Source organism: Suricata suricatta, chromosome 3, assembly GCF_006229205.1.
Source record: "Suricata suricatta isolate VVHF042 chromosome 3, meerkat_22Aug2017_6uvM2_HiC, whole genome shotgun sequence".
NCBI classification, from domain to species: domain Eukaryota; kingdom Metazoa; phylum Chordata; class Mammalia; order Carnivora; family Herpestidae; genus Suricata; species Suricata suricatta.
This window is the reverse complement of record NC_043702.1, coordinates 69,631,687-69,652,534: the sequence shown is the minus strand read 5'-3', so window position 1 is coordinate 69,652,534 and position 20,848 is coordinate 69,631,687. Positions and strand designations below refer to the sequence as shown.

Below are 20,848 nucleotides of genomic sequence, written 5' to 3'. Positions count from 1 at the left end.
GACCTGAGCCAAAGCTGGACGCTCAACCAACTGAGTCACCTAGGCACCCCAGTATAAGGATAATAATAACAATAACAATCATAATGTAATTAAAATTTATCTTATAGTTATTCTTTCAATGTAAAATTCCTTCTTTCTCCATGTCTTTTGTGACTTTGCCTGAAATTATGGTCATAGGGTTGGTTAAGCTAAACCAGTACAAAGGAGTAAGAGGAGCAGAGGAGAATGGAGAAGAGAACATGTAAGCTCACAGCTCCTGGCCATTCACATGTGGGGTGCTTTTGTGTGGGCTTATTTGGTAAGTGAACAGCCTCATTTTTGTGGCTCCAAATGGGCCACTGTTCAGAACCAAGTGAATTCCACTAATAGCTGCTACTCCCTGGTGGGAGTCTGAGGTAGTCTTAAACATATCATTAATTGTGGCCAGGAAGTCACTTTATTCTTCGGGTAGGATCACAAAAAGAATGTGGTAGAGAGGAAAAATAGTTTTCTTCCACATTTTAATAAATAAATTTTTAGTATTCTCCAAGAACTCATAAGAAAACTTTTACTGTTTAAAGCTTCCAATGACCTTCTATCTCTACATTGTAACAGTCTGAAAATATTAGTCAATTTTTATTAAAGCTACATGAGATGTTATTCCACCGATGTACGAAGCAAGCTCTAGTTTACTTGGGAGACTTTCCTGTTACTTTTCTTTTACGACTTAGGCTGGGTTGGGTGGCCTTCCATGTCAAAAGTAGTTTTATCACAATGCTTTTTATTTATTCAGAAAATTTTAATCGACTTGTCTAAGCAAACACACCCACAGACATATACGCACACACCCCTCCAAAAGGCAGGGCCTTCAATTACTGTATTTTTGGCTTACTAGAGGACTACCCAGCACATATTAACCATTCAATAAATTTTGCATTGAAATGATTTACTTACTGTCCACTACTTAATTTCTCTCTAATTGTGGAAAAATCCATAGGCTTCTTAATAACTTTCTTATAACCAGGAACAAGTTTCAAGTTTACAGGAAGTAAAAAAGGCCATGCATCCTCATGAGTTTCCATTTCAGTAAGGATCATACTACAAAGAAAATAATGTTTGAAATCGGTCATCTATATTTTAGAATGATCTATTTTTATTAAAAATTTAGCTTTTATAATCTTTCAAGTAAAAACAATCCAAATTCATTTATTAAAAAGGTGAAATACATTTACTTATACTATAGACTTTACACTTTCCTATCTGTATAAGTTGTTAAAAAGTCACTTTTAATACAGTAGAAAGTTTCTAAGCAAATAAAACGAATACGTGCAAACCAAAATAATACCTGCAAAGAGCGAGGTCTTTGGAGTCGTCTCTTTTAGGTTTCTTAACAGAAGTAAAACTTTCCTGTTTTGACAAGTTAATAGAAGTGTTTTCCTCCATTTTTCTTTTTTTCAGGTCTTTGTTTCCTCTTTTTAGTGAACTATTTGTAGATGCAGAGTCTTCATCTTCAGTATCCCCTGTTAAAGTTCCTTTTTTGCCTTTCTTTGACTCATTAGTCTTTTTTCCTTTAATGTGGAGTTTTTTGATTTTTAGAGTTTGACCACTTGCCTTTAATTAAAAAAAATAAATAAGGTATAAGAAAATAACCATCTACAGACCTTTTATTATCTTAAATTATGAAAGTCTAACAGGACAAACAAAAATAATATTATCTTTGATCTAGAAGGTTGATAATTTTATTTTTAATGAGGTCTATGAATTTGTTCTCCCATAACATAAGGTTAAAATCTAATAAAGCATGAAAAATCTATCTTAGGAGTTCTTAAAATTTGAAGATGTTGATCTTATGGTAATGCATCTTTGGTACACTAAAGAATTTAGCAGTAATCCTTTAGTGTAGGTCACTAACCAAATAAGTTTAAAGGTACAAAAACACTATCTTTGAGAACATAATTAAGAACAAAGGCAAAAATGAACAAAAATATAGACCTTATTAATAAGATACTTGAAGAGGAAGTTGAAAAGCAAGGCCAAAACCTCTCAGAAAGTATTAAATAAGGAAAAAGTCCTTTATATGTGATTAAATCTACTGGAAATTGATACATCTCTATTTTTTTTTAGATAAAAAATCATTTGCTATAAACAGAGAGCTCCAGAAAATTGTGTTTTCCAGGTGTGCACAAAGCAATGGTGAAAAATGAGAGAGAGAGAGAGAGAGAGAGAGAGAGAGAGAGAGAGAGAGAGAGAAAGAGAGAGAGAATGGCTGTTTTTGCAGAAAACAATAAAGACATAGTATAAAAGAGATCACATTTGAAATTTAAGGTTATGAATTCTAGCTACGGCTCTGTCAGTGACTAGCTATGGAATTTGTACAAAAATGTCTGTGAAGTCCTATTTTCTCATTTGTAAAATAAGAAAAGTAAGCCACATAATTGGTAAGGTCATTCTAGTTCTAAAATTACATGAACAAGAATCTTAGTGTGGCCTCTGCAGTGTAACTACAACTATAGACAGCACATCAGTGTAACAATGAGCCCCCTCCTTCTTCTGGACATAGGGAAATAAGTCTGTATTTTGAGAGTTAAATGCTAATTATAGACATAATAGATCACAGGAGAGAGATATGCCATCACTGGTAATGCATGTTTTTGTTTTGATTTTCCAGAATAGTGCTAACCTTCTTTTTAAAAAATGATTTTTTTCTCCTAGCCAGACTGTTAAAAAATCTTAGACCACAGAGACAGATATTTGGTCTAGCCATAATCTAAAGTTGGCTCTATTCTTGAAATACATTTGGCTGAAAACATTTCTTTGGAGTATTTCATATTAATTTCTTTTACAATTTCATGAAGTCTTCTATTAATACTTTAAAATAATTGCTCTTAAGCAATTAAAATTATTTGGTTCTTTATTGGGAGGTTAGAAGTATAGCTAAGGAGATATTTTAGTTGCCTGAAGTACTAAAGCTAACTATCAATATGATGCTTTCTCCATATCATATTAAAGAATCACTCCCCACCTTGTCACTAAAATAATTCAAATGTTTTATGAGGTCTCCTTTCCATTTAGTTTATTAACTTTTATTCACTAATGCCTGATATTCTGAGTTTTCATATTACCCTGAACTTACAGAACTCTGAAATCATGAGAAAACAGAAACAGAATTCTTAATATAATGTGGAAAAAGTCCACTTAATGAAGATTAAATTAAGCTAGACTGAATAATTATGTCACTTAAAAAGAACAAAATTTCATGAATAAGGGGCAAAAACTTCTAGTTCCTTATGTGAACTAAATTATTACTTGGGGTTACTTTCTAATAAACTCATAACTACAGTAGGAAAACATGAAACTTAAATCACAGAATCAAAAGGCCTTTGTGATGTTTCAAAAAGACAATCAAGTTTATGTATTTCTTTACTAAGTAATGTTTATCAGATTGCCTCATTACACTGTACACACACACACACACACACACACACACACACACACACACACATAAATATTATTTTGGAGAGAAAGAGTGAGAAAGCATGCGAGTGAGTAGAGAAGGGGGAGAGAGGGAATCTTGAAGCAGACTCTATGCTCAATGTGGAGCCAGACAAGGGGCTCAATCTCAATCTCAGGATCTCGGGATCATGACCTGGGCCAAAATTAAGAGTCAGACACTCAACCAACTGAGCCACCCAGGTGCCCCACATACACAGATTTTTAAAAGCGAGCTTTTATATAGTTACTCTATTACCTGACTTACTTTGTTCTCAGGTAGAGGTGCCCCACTCCTTATCCTTTTTTTCTATCTTGTTAGAACCAAAATCAAAGAGGAACTTTCACATGTCTTAGCAGAGCCAATCAGATTACACATATAAGGGCACATTCCTGTTGTCTGTATATTTATATATCAGAAGTTTGTGACTTGGTGGCTCACAGACTGTAAATAGCCCAAAGAATGTGTTGTTGTTTGGCTCATAATAATGCTTATAAAAATTCTAAGTTTGTTGCCAACATTAAACATTCAGGAGGATATGCATAAAAGTCCATAATCTTGAAATACTGGTAGATCCTGGAACACTGGCCCCACATGTCTACATGTCAACTGGCTGGAATGGAGTAAATGACTATAATATTTAAATCAGGGCAGAACTTTCCTGTTTGCCACAGTCCCAACTCTTTTGTGTTATTTACCTGGCTTTTATAGGTACTGGAGTTTGAAACCTCTTGTGTATGTGTCTATGAGTCTGTATATAAACATGTAATATACATACATATCCACACACATGACTTTTTGTTTCTATGATCCTGTGAGATATATATAGAACAAATAAATCCATAACTGTAATAAATATGTTAAGTATAATAAAGTGTATGTATATATATTGGTATGTACAAACATATATATGTACAGTAAAAATACTTAATTACAATGATATGTACATAAATAGACATTTTGAGAGCCAGATAGTATAAGTATTTATAAAAACTGTAATAGCTGGAAAGATGGTTTAAAAACATTAACTTTAGAAATCTTTTTATGAAGTGCCTGGATGGCTCAATCAGTTAAGCAACCGACTTCGGCTCAGATCATGATCTCATGGTTCATGAGTTTGAGCCCCTCATGGGCTCTCTGCGGTCAGCACAGAGCCAGCTTGAGATCTTCTGTCCTCCTCTCTCTCTCTCAAAAGCAAATAAACATTAAAAAAAATCTTTCTATATCAAAATCAAATGTTTCATATTTTTTATTGCTACAAGAACCATAACATCTAATTCATGCATTTAAAAAAACAAAGAGAGCAGAGGCTTAGTGATCTGTATTACATAAAACCACTTATGTTAGATCATAGATCTTAGGACTCCTAGACTACTCCTTGAATTACAGATAGCCAGAATTCTAATTTAAGCAGATTTACTGAAAATAAAACCTCCTATAGTCTACCAGATGATTAACAAGAATTAACACACCAATTTGTTAGTAATTCATGAGCTTTAGAGAAGTTTTCTATAAGTTGACAGTTAAGAAACTAAAATGTAATTTATGTACAATCAGTGAATATTATCATTGAACCATACTTAACTATATATCATAAAATAATCAAGTAATAAAAACTAAAAAGTGATTATTAGTGAATATAATGCCAGGTGAAACCATCTGCTATTTTATAAAATATAAACATATGACAAAATAAAAGCTGTTTTATATTATAAAATTAAAATATAATATAAATAAAATATATAAATAAAACATAATAAAGTATTAATATACATATGTCACAGAACTTTAAAGTCATAAAAACTCTCAGACACATGACTATATTTGATCTTCAAAAATCTCTGTAAATTAGATACTATCCCACTTTACAGATAACCCTGAAGCTAAGAAAGTGGTCCAATGTTTATAGACCAGGGAGGTGAGAAAAACCAGCAAGAGACTGAAAAAAGAGCAGAGACAGGTAGACAACCAGGTAAGTATGTCAAATATAATGAATAGGTTTAATGAGGTCTAAGCACTGATCACTGAGTTGAGAAATGTGGAAGTCATTTGTGGTCATGATGAGAGCACTTCTGGAGAAGCTGTGGAAGTATAAATCTGAGTAGAGTGAGTTCAAGAGTGATTTGGAGGAGAAAAATCAGAGAGAACCAGAACAGAAAACTTTCCATGAGTTTTAAAGGGGAGGGGAAAAATGGAGGAAGTGGATCAAGGAAGAAGTGAGGCCAAAAGAGGGTTTTTGTTTAGTTTTCTCAAGACAGAAGGAATAGTAGTAGCATGTTAGTAGGCGGATGAGAAGAACCCAGAGGAGAAAGAAAAATTGGTGATGGTGCAGGAGAAGAGAGAACTGTTGGTCATATTCCTAAGAAGGTGAGAGAGTTGGTTAAGTGTCCAACTTTTTTTATTTTAGCTCAGGTCATGATCTTACAGTTGATCATGAGATTGAGCTCATTAAGGCTGAGCATGGAGCCTGCTTGAGATTCTCTCCTCCCTTCTCCTGATTGCAGGAGGAGGAGGAGGAGGAGGAGGAGGAGCAGGAGAAGGGATGAGTTCCTCAAACCGACCTAGAGACACTAGCAGTTCATGGCAACAGGAGAGAAGGTAGAGTATGTGAGCATAGATACAGGAAGGATAGAGGATGTGGTGGCAAATTCTTATGATCTTTTCTTCTGGTAGCTTCTATTTTCACAGGGAAATAGAAGTAAGGTCATCAGTTGAAAATATGGATGGAGGAGACAAAGCTGGAGGTAAATCATCAGGCACCATTAAAGGCCCTCTTAATGTCTTAAATTTAAAGGGCTGGGTGTTTATTCCAACCACATTCAGATATAAAAATATAGGTGCTGGAGAAGTCAGAGTTGGATTAGCCAGAATCATAGTTTTCTCAAGTGAGAGAGACGCAAAGGGGATAAAGGTAGATGCCGTGATTATGATAATGAAATGTTGACACATTACAAGCAAGGTTAGGAGAAAAGAGAGGACCTGAAGGGGGAGAGAGACAGTGAAAAGGTCTTCAGATAAATGGACTGGAGGTCAAAGGATTGTTGGAATTAATGTGAGAAAGGGAGCACACTGAAGAGAAAGGAGGTGGTGAACAGATGCATGTTTAGAATTACTTTATGGAGAGGTAGCAGTTACTGGTAATGATTAATATTACTGGTCAAGAGATTAAACATGGGAAGAGAGTGATTGAGTTAGGGAACACCTACCAAAGACTCTGGCCCTGAATACACAATGACCCTTTCACACTTACAAATTCTTACTTTTAATTCTATTATCATATTGCTTCTCTTTAATCAATTGGTATGAGTATCCACAGGTTTTTATTTTAAATGTGACCAGAAAGTGACTTAAAATATATACATTTATTACCATATGACCTAGCAATTTAACTCTTTAGATATATACCCAAGTGAAAACATTTATTCATACAAAATGTTTCACAGCAGCATTATTCATGGTAGCCAAACTATGGCAACAACCCAAATGTTCACTAACTGAAAAAATGGATAAATAAAATGTGGTGTATCCATATAATGGAATAACATTTGACTATAAAAAGGAAGTACTAATACATGCTAGAACATGAATGACCCCTGAAATTATTGAGCTAATGAAAGAAGTCAGACACAAAAGGCAGCATATTGCAATGACCAGAAATAGGTAAATTCATTGAGACAGAAAGTAGACTAGTGTTTGCCAAAGGGGAGATAGGGAATGGGGAGTTTTGGGGGTCATGAAAATGCTGTAGAATTAAATGGTGGCAACGGTTATACAACTTTGTCAATATTATAAAAACCACTGAATTGTACACTTTAAAAAGGTGATTTTTGTGACCTATGAATTATATCTTTAAAAAAATCCCCATTCAACTCTGCATTTTGATCTGGCGATTAAAAAATTTAGTGTTAGGTGGAGGGGGAGGGGGAAGGGAGGTGGTGGTAATGGAGGAGGGCACTTGTGGGGAAGAGCACTGGGTGTTATATGGAAACCAATTTGACAATAAACTATTATAAAAAAATAAATAAATAAAAAAAATTTAGTGTTAGGTCAGTCTTACCTTAGCAATGCAAGCAGGACAAAACCAGTCCCCATCTGGTATGGTTGTAATCTTGGGTCTATGGCAGTATGTATGACAGCCTTTGTCACAACCATCACAAAGGAGTAGCAGTTCTTCATTATCTCCCTTTCGACAGATCTGGCAGTACTATAATACATGAGAAATCATTTAAAATTAACTCTCTGCTATGAAGAATAGTTGTTGGGATATTAAACACACCGTAATTCCTAATTCATATTAGTAACAAACATTCCACTTGCTAACAAATGTACAGTAGCCATACACATCTATGTATCTCTCATTACACAGATATGGACCACATGACGGGGTGAGCAGTTCAATTGGGGTAAATGCACATTTCGGGTACACTGCAAAGAACAAAGCTAGAGGTTGAATGCCTGCACACACTTCAGAAGCATGTACACATTAACATATGAAATAATTAACATGACATTAGAGCACATAAAGCAATGAATAGCTTTAATACATGGTGTTTAAATTTTTTAATGTATTTCATCTTTTGCTTATCTTAGTATCCTCATGATATCCTGAGAAAGAAATAAGTAAGAGTTAGAGTAATTTTTAAGATCAAAATTAGGAAACTTGTATTAGTATCAAAATCACATATAATAATAGATAACCCTATATATTGACTAAATTATCCATCTATTTTTTGTGATTGATTAAAAAATGTGTCCAAACCAGGAAGCCTGGGAATTCAGCCCAAATCAAACATGTGTCACAAGTTTGAAGTTCCAGAAAATGGACCCCACAAAATGATTTGTAAGGAGAAGAAAATTGATACAATAAATTAAATAAAATAATTTAATTGGTCATAATTTATTTTGTAGAACAAAATAAAATTATTTCTTCTCTGTAAAAAAGTTTCTAATACCATTAAGAACTTTAAAATCTGTAAGGAGATTCCCGCTCTCCCCCTTGCATGCATATTCTATATAACAAGTTTCACAAAGGGAAAGAAAGAAGCACAGTTAGAGAAAAAAAAATTTCAAGATAGCTTTATAAAATGGTAAATACCAATAATATATTTTGACCTTTAGTTTATATTCTTAGTCATGGTAATGTATGTTCTATAATCAATATTTAAAAAATAAAAACATTTAAACTGCAAATCATATCAATTTACAGTTATATACTTATACTTTTAACAAAATAGTTTAATTGTTCAAACTTATTTTAAAAATTTTCAATACAACAGTAGATCTTAAGCTGGGAAAATCTAAAATAGTGTTATATAACTCAGTATGTATACCAATGATAACTTAAATATTTTATCAAAATGCAGATACACACTATTCAGCTTAAAAATATATCAAATGTATATAAAATACATAATACTAAAATTGGCATATTTTATAAGAGCTAAAGCAACATAGTTTAACATTCCAACACTATTTATTTTATGATCTTTCCTAACACCATATCACCAAATACCTTAGCATAGTATTATTTATCCAAAGTTAAACTACATCTTTAAAACTTCCACTGTAAATATTCATTGTTAAATAACATTTGGAAGGTTATATTTAAATCCCTATAACAATAAAATTAAAAAATCAAATTCATGAATCTTAAGTAAATTCTGTTTCTATAACAGACAACTAAAAATACTATAAAGTCTGTCTTACATCTCACATTTATGATTTAAAAATAAAATTCTTTTCTGATACTTTTAAATAAAGGATGGAAGGTATCAATCTTATAACACTTGAAAAATCACAGCAGTAGCTCATAATATGCTAGAGCAAATATAGAGCATAAAATAGTAGATATTGCCCACGCTTAACATTACCAACAATATAAAGCATACTGTGCACAGATAATTATCTAGAGGCAAATTATGATAGCTCCTTCTTTCTTTGGTAAGCCTGGTCTCTGGCAAAGGGGTTATATCTAAAGGTAACCGAATACTTGAACTAATTTTATTAGGACTACTTATGAGGATTAGTATAGGCACTATTACATTTCCAGTTAAAGGTTAAAAAGTGCTCATTAATCTTTGAACATGAAGCTATGCCTTCTTTTCAAGACAGTTTCATAGAAAATAATGTATTATTAAATACTTAAAAGTGAAGATTATAAGAGATAGGATTAAATAATGATAAATGCATATTAATAACATGTAAATCAGTTTATGAATTTGCTAAAAATGACATAAAGCTTTTGATTGCAGTAAGTATAATGACATAAAAACAGATTTTGGTAACAAGCTTTGGGCTTCTATATATAGGTTATAACAAAACTGACCATATTGTGATGACTATTATAGTATATGTGAGAAAAATAATGGTTCAAATTTTATTTTGATGTAGGAATTCAATTGTTTTTAATCATTACAGCCTAGATTTCAGCAAATAAATTTCTCCAAGGTGATTTTAAAACTGGATTTAATAGTAAATTCTAGAAGGAAAATTCTTTTTACCTGGTAAAAATGCTACCAGATGAATGGAAAAATGTCTTAAAATTTATGGTAAAACATAATCTGGATTGGAAAAGACCTAAATTTGAGCAGACTGTGAAAACCTCAGATTCATTATTCCTTGGATATTTTAGAAAGAAGGGAAAAACCACAGAAGGAAAACAAGATTTAAAGTACCTCTCTGGAAGATATATGGTATATAGCTTTTATTTTGAATATACTGTATTTGGTGCCTGGTATAAGTAGAGGCCACTACAATAATAAGTACTTCAGTGTGAGCAAAGAACATGAAAAACTAGTTTTAATTGTAAGTGGAAAAAATAAAATATCTATTCTTCACATCAGCTACATCTGATGCCAAATACATGACATCAAGTCCACAAACTAAGAGCTCTCTGCTTATTCTGTTTTACTTATTCAAGTATTTCTCAGCATTGCAAAAAAAGAAAAAAAAATTATAGAAATATAAAGACATTTTAAGAATGCAGTGAATGAGGGTGCCTGGGTGGCTCAATTGGTTAAGTGTCTGACTTTGGCTCAGGGCATGATCGCAGGGTTTGTGGGTTCGAGCCCCGTGTTGGGCTCTGTGCTGACAGCTCAGAGCCTGGAGCCTGCTTCGGATTCTATGTTTCCCTCTCTCTCTGCCCTTCTCCCACTCATGCTCTGTTTGTCTATCCGTCTCTCTCAAAAATAAATAAACATTAAAAATTTTAAAAAATTTATAAAAAGGATGCAGTGAATGGCTGTAGCAGATAATGTTAGCAACAGGAATATTTATAAGCATGAGAGGGTCTTCAAAATATTTACATTAACAACTATTATGTTGACAGAATACAGAAGACAACTTCAGTCAGAGTTATAAACAATATTCAATGGAATGTGAATCAAGATTTTAAAACATAAGAGAACACATTTGGCAGGTTCCTTCAAAAAGCTCAAAAATAAGGAGAAAAGTATCAAACCAATATAGTATTTAAGAAGCAAACTCTCAAGTAAAGCATACATTATTTTGACAATAAGTAAGGTATAATTAGGAAAGATTTAGAGGTTGGGAAAAGCAGGACAAAGTAAATTAGTTATAGTATTTCTTAAATGAAAACACTTACAACTTTCATAATTGATTTTTCCCATGCTATTGATTTCTGTAACTGCTGAATGCACAGAGCTACCTGTGCAGCACTGCGAGCTTCTGATAATGCCCTTCTCCATACCCTGAGCCCTGGAGCAATATCCTCTTCAATTCTGCATTGAAATATAGAAAAATTAAGTAGGTCATATCCATATTTATGGTTACTGAATGTGAAACAATCATCACACTGAAAGCCAAGCAATGACAAAAACATGTAACAGCCAATAAGAATAAGGTTTAAGCAACTAAATTTGATGTAGTGCACAGACTGTGGCTACGTGCCTCAAAGCTTAGTCACAACCAGGTAAATGTAAGATCACTTTGCAGGATTATCAACGCACATAACAAAAAAAAAATGTTTTTACAAAGCACCATGCAAATAGCATGATCCATATGGATCACAGACATACAAGAAGATACATAGATAACAGGCAATAGAAAATAGGCTCCAATTAGCAAAGAAGCACAATAATTTTTCAAGTTAATCTCAATAACCTACCCGTCACCATCACCACTAATGGATGGTGCAGGAGCAGGGACAGTAACTGTGCCCACATTATCCAGTTTGATCTGAATGGTGGTACTTAAGGGGCTCTTCAGATACCTTCTCTCAATGTTCCGCTCCAAATCAGCCAGCCTGGTTACAGCTATATCTAGGGGGTTGTCATTCTTCCGTTCTAGTGCATGTGCACTGCTTTCTTCTTCTCCAGTAAATTCTCCATCATGCTCCTTGCACAACTTAGAAAATGACTTATGTTCAAAATATACCAAGTCCTCCCTTTCTGATGCAGGCTCTGGACACATCCAACCCTATATATCAAGAGAATAATGTTATTACGGTTTCCTCTTAAAATGCCTGATGGGTGAATTACCTGTACTTAAAATACAGCAGCAGACACCAGCTGATCTGAAGGAACTTTACTGAAAGTTTTTACCTTGTGTTTCCTAATGCTAGATAGAAACAAGAACAGAAAATTAAAAGAAACAGGCATAAGAAAGGATTGAAGAAAAATTTTTAACAACTTTTGATATGAAAGGTATAATGAAAATCAGCAAAGTGCTCTGAAGGTCTTGAAAATACATGCTTATTGATTTCGTGGGACCACTTAAATGGAAAGCTTTTAGTAATCTCTAAACTTTGCTCTTTCTTTCCATTTTCTTTCTTTCCACCGCTCTTCCATACAGGTCCTTGTACTTACCATTTTTCCTTCAGCCACACGAGCTTTGCTTAAGTTGTTACACTGGTCTGTATGGCTTTTCCATCTTCCTCCTTACCTACCTAACTCTACTCATCCTCTACTCATCATCACATGTTAAAATTTACTTCCTCAGGGAATTCTTCCCTGCTGTCCTTTAGGAGGTGAAGTCTCCCCATTACAGGCTTTCATAGAACCACATAATACTCTGTAGCCTGTGGCAGTCACAATTTTACACTAGTTCTACATTCCACGAGGATAGGAACCATGTCTGCTTTTAGCCATTTTATCTCCAGCACAGTGTAGCCAAACAGATGGCACTTAATATAGATACATCGACTGAATAAATGATCTTACAATTCAGTTTGGTTATATCAACCTTCAAGCTCTAAATCCTTCAAAGATTCCCTACTATTTAACTATTCCCTATATTTTTACCATGACATTCAAGTACTTCATTCTACCCTTTTTTTCATGTTCTCATTTATGTATCCTCCACTGCAGTCAAATTCTATGACCTGTCATTCCACAACTATGTTCTGAGCTTCCTGGTCCCGGTGCTCCAATAGTGCTGTTTCCTTTTCCTGGTATGACATTCCCTATTCCCTGATCATCAAAAGCTTCCTCATCTTATCAAATTCCAACTCACCTTCTATATGAAATCTTCCCTGATTGCTCTCATATCTCCGCCAGAAGTCATATATTCTTTTTCTAAATTCATGGGTGACTGTGTACTTCTCTGCAATCAGTTACTAGATTCTGCAGAGATGTACACGTTTTGTCTCCCTATTATATGACAAGCTTTCTGAGGGCAGAAAACACCTTTTATCCAATTTTGTGATGTTCACTGATCAATGTGGAATAGGTACTTAGTAAATAAAAAACAAAATGAACACTATCCTTTTTATTAAATCTCTTTAGAGATAATTACTTTGTTACATATTGGGATCAATGCTTTCTCATTAGCTCAGTAGAGCATTTATATTTAGAAAGGGTAAAATTATGAATAGTACACATAAGTACATTAGGTACAAGTCAAATGGCCTCATTCTTATAGTTCTAAAAGGATACTACATCCCACGTAAAAAAAAAATTCCAGGGTGCCTGGGTAGCTCAAGTTGGTTAAGTGTCTGACTTGGGCTCAGGTCATGATCTCACATTTGATGAATTCCAGCCCCATGTTGGGCTCCCGCTGGCAGTGGGAGTCTGTTTGGGATTCTCTCTCTCTACCCCTCCCCCATTGAGCTTTGTCTCTCTCTCGAAATAAATAAGTAAACTTAAAAAAAAATTCCACTTAGCTACTGAGGACACAGCCAAAAACATCTGAGCAGCCAGTAATGTGATAGGGTCTATGCATGGAAATTCAGTGTCTCCAGGAAAATGTTTCAGATGCATCCTCTGACTTTATACATACGTTAGATATGCTTTTCCAACCAACAGCCAATGAGAACTGGCAAATTAGATAGAGGGAGGGAAACTGGAGGAAAATAGGGCTAGTAGAACCAGTCAAATTTATTTATTTTGTTTTTGTTTTTGTGTTTTTAGAACCAGTCAAATTTAAATCAGCAAGTAGTAACAACTGACCATAAGAGAAAATAGACTACAGAAAGCAGATGTTGTAGTTTAAAAAAAAGCAAAGCACACTAGGATTATTTACTGTAGGGGCAAAACCTCTTCACATTTCCTGAGAGAATCATTATCTGATAATTGGTCTTCATACTAAAGATACTATGTCACTAACATAATTTAAATCAAACTCATTATTCTCCATTTAAGAAGGCAGTGTAATGCATAAGTGACCCAACAAATATGTTAAAAAAATTATGCCACTAAAAGGAATAATTATCATTTTTCCAGAAAATTAATTTGTGTAGAATAGTTCACTTGTTGAAGATGCCAGATAAATGAGTCTGTTTTATATTGTATTACAGTACCAGGAAGAAGATTTACATAGTTGGCTAGTACAATAGTTACAGTAAATGATAAATTTTTGCTCCCAAAGTTGGTAGTTATGTTTGTGGCAAGAAAGGGATATTTTATTAGCTCTGGAAAATGATATTTTTTGGAGCTCTCTGAAAGTTTCCAAATGCAAGCATTAAAGTTATTTTGAAGAAATATTTTAATTATTGGATAGGATAGTATTATGGCATAAGTTTTTCATTCTGGATAAAACATGAAATATCAAATCAAATTACATGGAAACTACATTTTCCAAACCTTTTCAGCTGTCTGTCTCACACTTATTCATTGCCAATCCATTTATATTCTCAGAGATATCACCTTATCATCAGTTGAGAAGACCTTTATACTCCTCTTCACAAAACCAAAAACAGTCTTGCACAGAGATAGCACTTTTCTTTTGCCTTTCCACTGGAAATCAGTTCTGATGGTTGTTGTGACATAGTCATGCCCAGTAGATAAATACATATATTAAAAGCTTACATACATGTAGGGTGTGCATCTGTGAGTACCATAATATACATATATTCAGATATACCCATATTCTCCAATTTTAAATTATAATAGAGCAAAAGTCTAGCATAGAACATGGCTTGTATAGAGGTGCTTCCTGGTCCTATATGAAACACTATCATAGGAGTTTAATAGAGCATTCTATTGTCACAGGTAAAACTGAAATTCTGCTTGCAGTAAAGAACTGCATACCAGAAATGATATTTTTTATTGTCATTAAGGAGGCAGCGAGATTTTATAAAAAGAACACATGGTCTGGAGTTAGACTGACAGAGTGACTTGGTTTGAACCCACATTTAGCCACTTACTCTACGACCATTGGGAGGTTACTTACTCTGAGCCTGTTTTCTTACCTGTATGAAGGAGGAAATTAATTCAGAATCATATGGAGAATGAAATGAGATAAAATGAAAACATTCAATACAGTAACTGGCATATATGAGGCATATAATCAATATTAGTTACCTTCCACTATCCTAAAAACAGATTTTATTCCAAGCCAATTTTACCTTTACTTGCAAACTTGCTGATGCAACTCGCCTTTCTAGATCTTCTACCTGTTGAAGAATACTCAAATCCATTTCCATTGCTTGTTCTTCTACTGACCAGTTCTCCACAATATCTCGAGTTACCTGGTTTTCTTCATTTTCATTTAATTCAATAATAGCAACTACATTTGAAAAGAAATTAATTTTAAAACCACTTTATTCCTCAATGGTTTCTCTCATAAAGTAAAAAAAATCCCATGGGAACTCGTGCACATAATCTAACACACACAAGTGCACCTGTGCATATGCAGGCAGCTTACTTTTAAAAGCAGGAATATTGTTTCTTAAGAAACAACAGAATATGTCTGCAGGTTGTAAAATTATATAAGTAATACCAATTTAAGAAATGTAAATAGTTACTGTTTGTTGAGAAAACAGGAAAAAAGATGCCTTTTAGTAATAAATTAACACATACTAAAATACTTCTTAAGGTAAAAGAATTAGTAAAATCTTCATAAGTAAGCAAAAGAGCAGAAACCTCTTTTAGTACATACCATCCTTATTCTTGATGCAGGCTTGCGTAATATAATCCAAGTGTTTCTGAATTTGTTTCTGTAATGCCTTTTCTCTTATTCCTCTGAGATGCAGCACTTTGAGCAAAGCTTTTAGGTCCTCTGGGTCAATAATTCTCCACCAACCAAACTGCATTTCTAAGTCAAGATAAATATGTAGATATTTTACAAATATCTTGAATGCAAATTAATGACACAATGCAAGTCAAAAGATTTATAACTACATATATAATCATCAAAGATTCAGTTATAATATAGGATTCTATTAACAATGAAATAATATAAATGACTAAAAACCATCTCAATGTACCTACCTTCTGGAATAGGTTTTGGACTAGGAAAATCTACTGGTTTTGCTACTTCAACAGCTGTAGGTTGAGTTGAAGAGACTTTTTCATTCTGTGGGACTGGAGATTCACTTTTATTTGAAGCAACATTGGGCGTCAAGAATGAATTACCATTCCCTTCAGATAATCCCAACCCTGATCCCAGACTAGGTAAAGGTGATGTAAATGGAATATTGGAGGTAAGCACGCCAGCGGGCCATCCACAAAACTGGAGTCCCATCATAGATACTCCGCTTTTCATCTACAAAAAACAACACATTTTATAAGTAGAATAATCTAAAAAGTTAGGAAAAATGTTTAGCATCTTAAATTATTTTTTAAATTCTGAAAACAAAGTTATCTCCGCCTTAGACTAGAAGTGCGTAAGTTTGTAATGATGCTTGGTAATAGCAATTCTGGCTCTTTCTAGTTTTCAAACTGTAGCAGTGATCATACAAATATTCAATGGATTTCTCTTGAGTGAGAATCTTCGTGGGGTCAAAAATTGAATAAAGGAACATAAAAACGAGCAGTACAAACCTGAAGAGGTGATACAGCAAATGGATTTAGGCCAACAGGATTCTGAGCAGAAGATGACCCCAGGAGGGGAGCTGGGGCAGGGGAGGGTGACTGAGACTGAGGAGGAGGCACCACAGAAGCCGCTGATGCATCAGCATGGGTGAGTGAACTGTCATCACAGGGCGTTCGTGGCAAAAGGCTGAACCACTGTCTGTTCTTTTCAGTCAGTGTTTTTAACAACTGGTCATTGGGGAGAGGACTGTAGAACTTCACTGGACCACTTGAACCAGGACTAAATGGATTATTAGAGTCTGTCTTCTCCATGTTGCTTTGTGTTGCTGTTGGTTGAATGCTGCCCAATGAATGTTTTCCGCTGTTTTGATAAGACAACGTACAGCCATTTGCACTACTATTTGGTTTGGGGGTAATTACATCTGACTCAGGAGACATTTTAGCTACTTCCAGAAGCTTGCTTAATTTTGAAAAAGAGCCAGGTTTCTGAAGAAACAGATTTGTGTTATCTTTTTCTTTAGGATCTTCCTTTGGCTCACAATGATCTGGATTTGAGCAATTTACAGTATCTTCCGAAGTCTCAAATATTTCTTCTTTCATCTGGATACTTTCTGCCGTTTTTAGTTTTTCTCTTTCTTTTGCAATTTCTTCTAGTCCTACAAAATTGAGGAGTATGAAGGTCAGTTACTCAATATCAAACCAATATTTTAATTCTATTTTATTACTATTCATCAAGTTATATGCATAAATATCTAACCAAACTTTTCTAGATTACTAATATTCTCCATTCTTTTCCTTTTTTAATAGGCTAGATTTGTTTGCTAATTGGAAAATTAATGTAATTTTGTAGCTAATCATTAAAAAATTAAAATATTAACATATTAAAAGCCATAATACATGACAAAAATTACTATTAATTTTTTTTTTAAATCCTTCTAGGAGTTCTCTATGTATACACATATACACTTAAACCTATAAAGTAAAAAAAAAAAAAAAAAAGGAGATCCTACTGTAATATTCTAACCTACATGTTTTACTGAATACTCTATAAACATCCTGATATATCAATAAATACATAACTGCACCATAAATTTTAATGGCTATCTTCAATGGAATGTAATTAACTTAAAAAAATCAATCTTCTACTGATAGCTATTAATAGGGTCTAATTATTTTTTATTAAAAACAATGCTGTAAATGATGAATGATCTTGTATTTGTAACATTGTAACATTAATTTACTTCCTTAGGATAATTTCTAGAAAAATACTTACTGAGTGTTAAAATAGGTAGTTTTCAGAGTGTTTGTCTTAGTCTTCTCTAAAAAGTCTAAATCAATACACATTAATATCAGAAATACACAAAAGCATCTATTTCCCTGTCCCTTAAATAAACTGAACACTATTCATTTTTTTTAATCTATTCCAATATCTTCCAATATTTGGAGGTGAAAGTCCAAACTGTATTTTTTTCTGATCACTAGGTAAGGCTAATGATCTTTTCAGAGGTTTATTGGTATTTCTCCTTTGTAAACTTCTGGTTCATATATTTGACCAATGATTAAAAAATAATTCATAAACACTCTTAAAAAAGGAAAGGGTGCCTGGGTTGCTCAGCCAGTTAAGCGTCTGACTTTGGCTCAGGTCATGATCTCATAGTTCATGAGTTCGAGATCCCTATCATGCTCTGTGCTGACAGCTCAGATCCTGGAGCCTGTTTCTGATCCAGGTCTCTCTCTCTGCCCCTCCCACAGTCACCCTCCCCTACTCATATTTTGTCTCTCTCCCTCTCAAAAATAATAAAAGTTTAAAAAACATTAAAAATATAAATACACTAGTTTATTTGATTTGAAAGTAATATGTGATCAAGGTAAAATCGTCAGTAATGAGAGGTATAAGGTAAAACTGTTTCTGTCCTACTCCCTCAATCTCTATTTCTACTCTTCAGAGGTAACCATGGCTAACCTAGCATGCCTGTAGATCCTTCTGGAACTCTTACATGCATACATGTGACTCTCATTTTATACAAATTAGATACCACAAGTCACTTTTCTGCAATTTTGAATAAAATCCAAACTCCTACACAAGGCCTACAAATGGTGTACAATCTAGTTCCTGAAAACCTCCACAATCCCTGACCACTCTTGTCCTTGTTTTTCCTTTCTCCCTTTATTCAGCTTCTCAAACATGCTAAGTTCTTTCTTTCTTGAGGCCTCTCTGCACTTGCTATTTCCTCTGCCTAGAATACTGTTGTACTTTAACTCATATTTCAACCTAAGTGTCATTTTCTGAGAGGTTTTCACTGATCACCTTATCTAATTTTTTTAAATGTTTATTTTTGAGAGAGAGAGAGAGAGAGAGAGAGAGAGAGAGAGAGAGAGGAAGCGAGGGAGGGGCAGAGACAGAGGGAGACACAGAATCTGAAGCAGGCTCCAGGCTGAGCTGCCAGCACAAAGCCTAATGAGACGCTCGAACCCATGAACCATGAGATTATGATCTGAGCTGAAGTTTGGTGCTTAACAGACTCATCCATCCAGGCGCCCCTCTGATCACCTTATCTAAAGTAGGGGCCTCATCCCATTCACCTTAGAATATCCTTCTGCATATTTACTTTGCAGAATTTACAATTAGACACAATAACCTATTTATTTTCTAATCTACTCCACCCTACCCACAAAGTAGAATTTAAATCAACAAGTTTACTTAAAGGAAGAACAATGTCTATTTTGCTTATTATTGGATCCCAAATGCCTAACATGGTGGCTGCTATAAAATGGAGACTCAGGGGTGCCTGGGTGGCTCAGTCAGTTAAGTGTCCGACTTCAGCTTAGGTCATGATCTAGTGGTTCGTGGGTTCAAGCCCTGCATCAGGCTCTGTGCTGACAACTCAGAGCCTGGAGCCTGCTTCAAATTCTGTGTCTCCCTCCCTCTCTGCTTCTCCCCTGCTCACACTCTGTCTTTCTCTCTATCCCCAAAATAAATAAACATTAAAAAAAAATAAAATGGAGACTCAATAAATATTTTTTGAATGATAAATTAATGAATTTAATGTTTTTACTATATACCTTCAATAGCTTTTAATGGCAAAACACATAATTATACTTTACCAGCTGCATAATATTCTATTATATGGGTACATCATGACTTATTTAACCAATTCTATTAATGTCTGAAATAGCTAACATGCTTCTTTTAAAATTAGTTTCTACCCCAAAATAAATGTCTATACCTCAGACTTAGGCTTCTGGCCACTCAGGAGTCAGAGACTAGATTTACCTCCTTGCATGAAACAACCAAAAACAGATAAAATATACAAAACAACAGTTTGTAAGAAACTGGACATCAGGTGACAGTGAGAGAAACGCAGCCAGCCCTCTGATTGCCCCAGCTTATTGCCTTGGGATAGTTTCCAGGCTCCATCACAGGGATAGTCTGGACACAGCTCGCAGACTCCTGAGATGGGGACATGGAACTGAGAGTCCGAGGGAGAACCCAAGTGGCTAAAGTGCTCAGGAGGAAGCACTGGAGAGAAGAGAGCTGCCTGGAGAAAGAACTCCACAGATCAGCGGACAGACCTCTTGTGTGTTCAGCTGAATAATGATCAATGCCTATGTGTCAGGAATGTACCTGAGACTAAGGAAAGAACCACCTGGAAAGGATTAGAGGTGACAGTGCTAGATACTCACACTTGCTGGGAATGGGGCCATTCCTACCAATCAAACTTGGAAACCTCAAAACTCACAGGTGTCAGGTAGAATACTGAAGGATCTCGCTTCAGTAGTTAGGTGATAATTAGCCCTAGATTAGGTGATAATTAGCCCTAGACAGAGCACTGTTCAAGTCCTGCCTAACAAATTTTAAAAGCAAGACCTGAAAGTATCAAACTTTTCCCAACTGTATTTCAGTTAAACAAAGCTCAAAAACGTTTGTAGGTAATTAAAAAATATCCAGTACCCAAGAAGGCAAAATTCACAATGTCAGGCATCCAATCAAAATTAGAAGGCATGCAAAGAAACAGGAAAACATGACCCATAATTAGAATCAATCATAAAAACTGACCCCAAAAGAACAAGATAATAGAATTACAAAACAATGACATTAAATTTGAAAAAATAATGGCTGATGCTCTGGAAAAGTGTGGAGTTTCCTCAAAAAATTAAAAATAGAACT

The 20,848-nt window shown here is 34.4% G+C and overlaps 1 protein-coding gene across 3 annotated transcripts in view; it reads right to left on the bottom strand.

Moving 5' to 3' along the window:
* The window catches only part of BAZ2B (bromodomain adjacent to zinc finger domain 2B), a 292,602-nt gene that overhangs the window by 4,066 nt on the left and 267,688 nt on the right, over window positions 1-20,848 (bottom strand). For all 3 annotated transcript variants that reach the window (XM_029934506.1, XM_029934505.1, XM_029934507.1), the window contains 9 exons: window positions 16,690-17,336; window positions 16,138-16,411; window positions 15,806-15,961; window positions 15,273-15,433; window positions 11,595-11,905; window positions 11,073-11,208; window positions 7,527-7,673; window positions 1,325-1,590; window positions 934-1,077 (listed from right to left, as the gene is read on the bottom strand). In XM_029934506.1, the coding sequence (XP_029790366.1) occupies window positions 934-1,077; window positions 1,325-1,590; window positions 7,527-7,673; window positions 11,073-11,208; window positions 11,595-11,905; window positions 15,273-15,433; window positions 15,806-15,961; window positions 16,138-16,411; window positions 16,690-17,336 (2,242 nt within the window). The remainder of the gene's footprint in view (window positions 1-933; window positions 1,078-1,324; window positions 1,591-7,526; window positions 7,674-11,072; window positions 11,209-11,594; window positions 11,906-15,272; window positions 15,434-15,805; window positions 15,962-16,137; window positions 16,412-16,689; window positions 17,337-20,848) is intronic.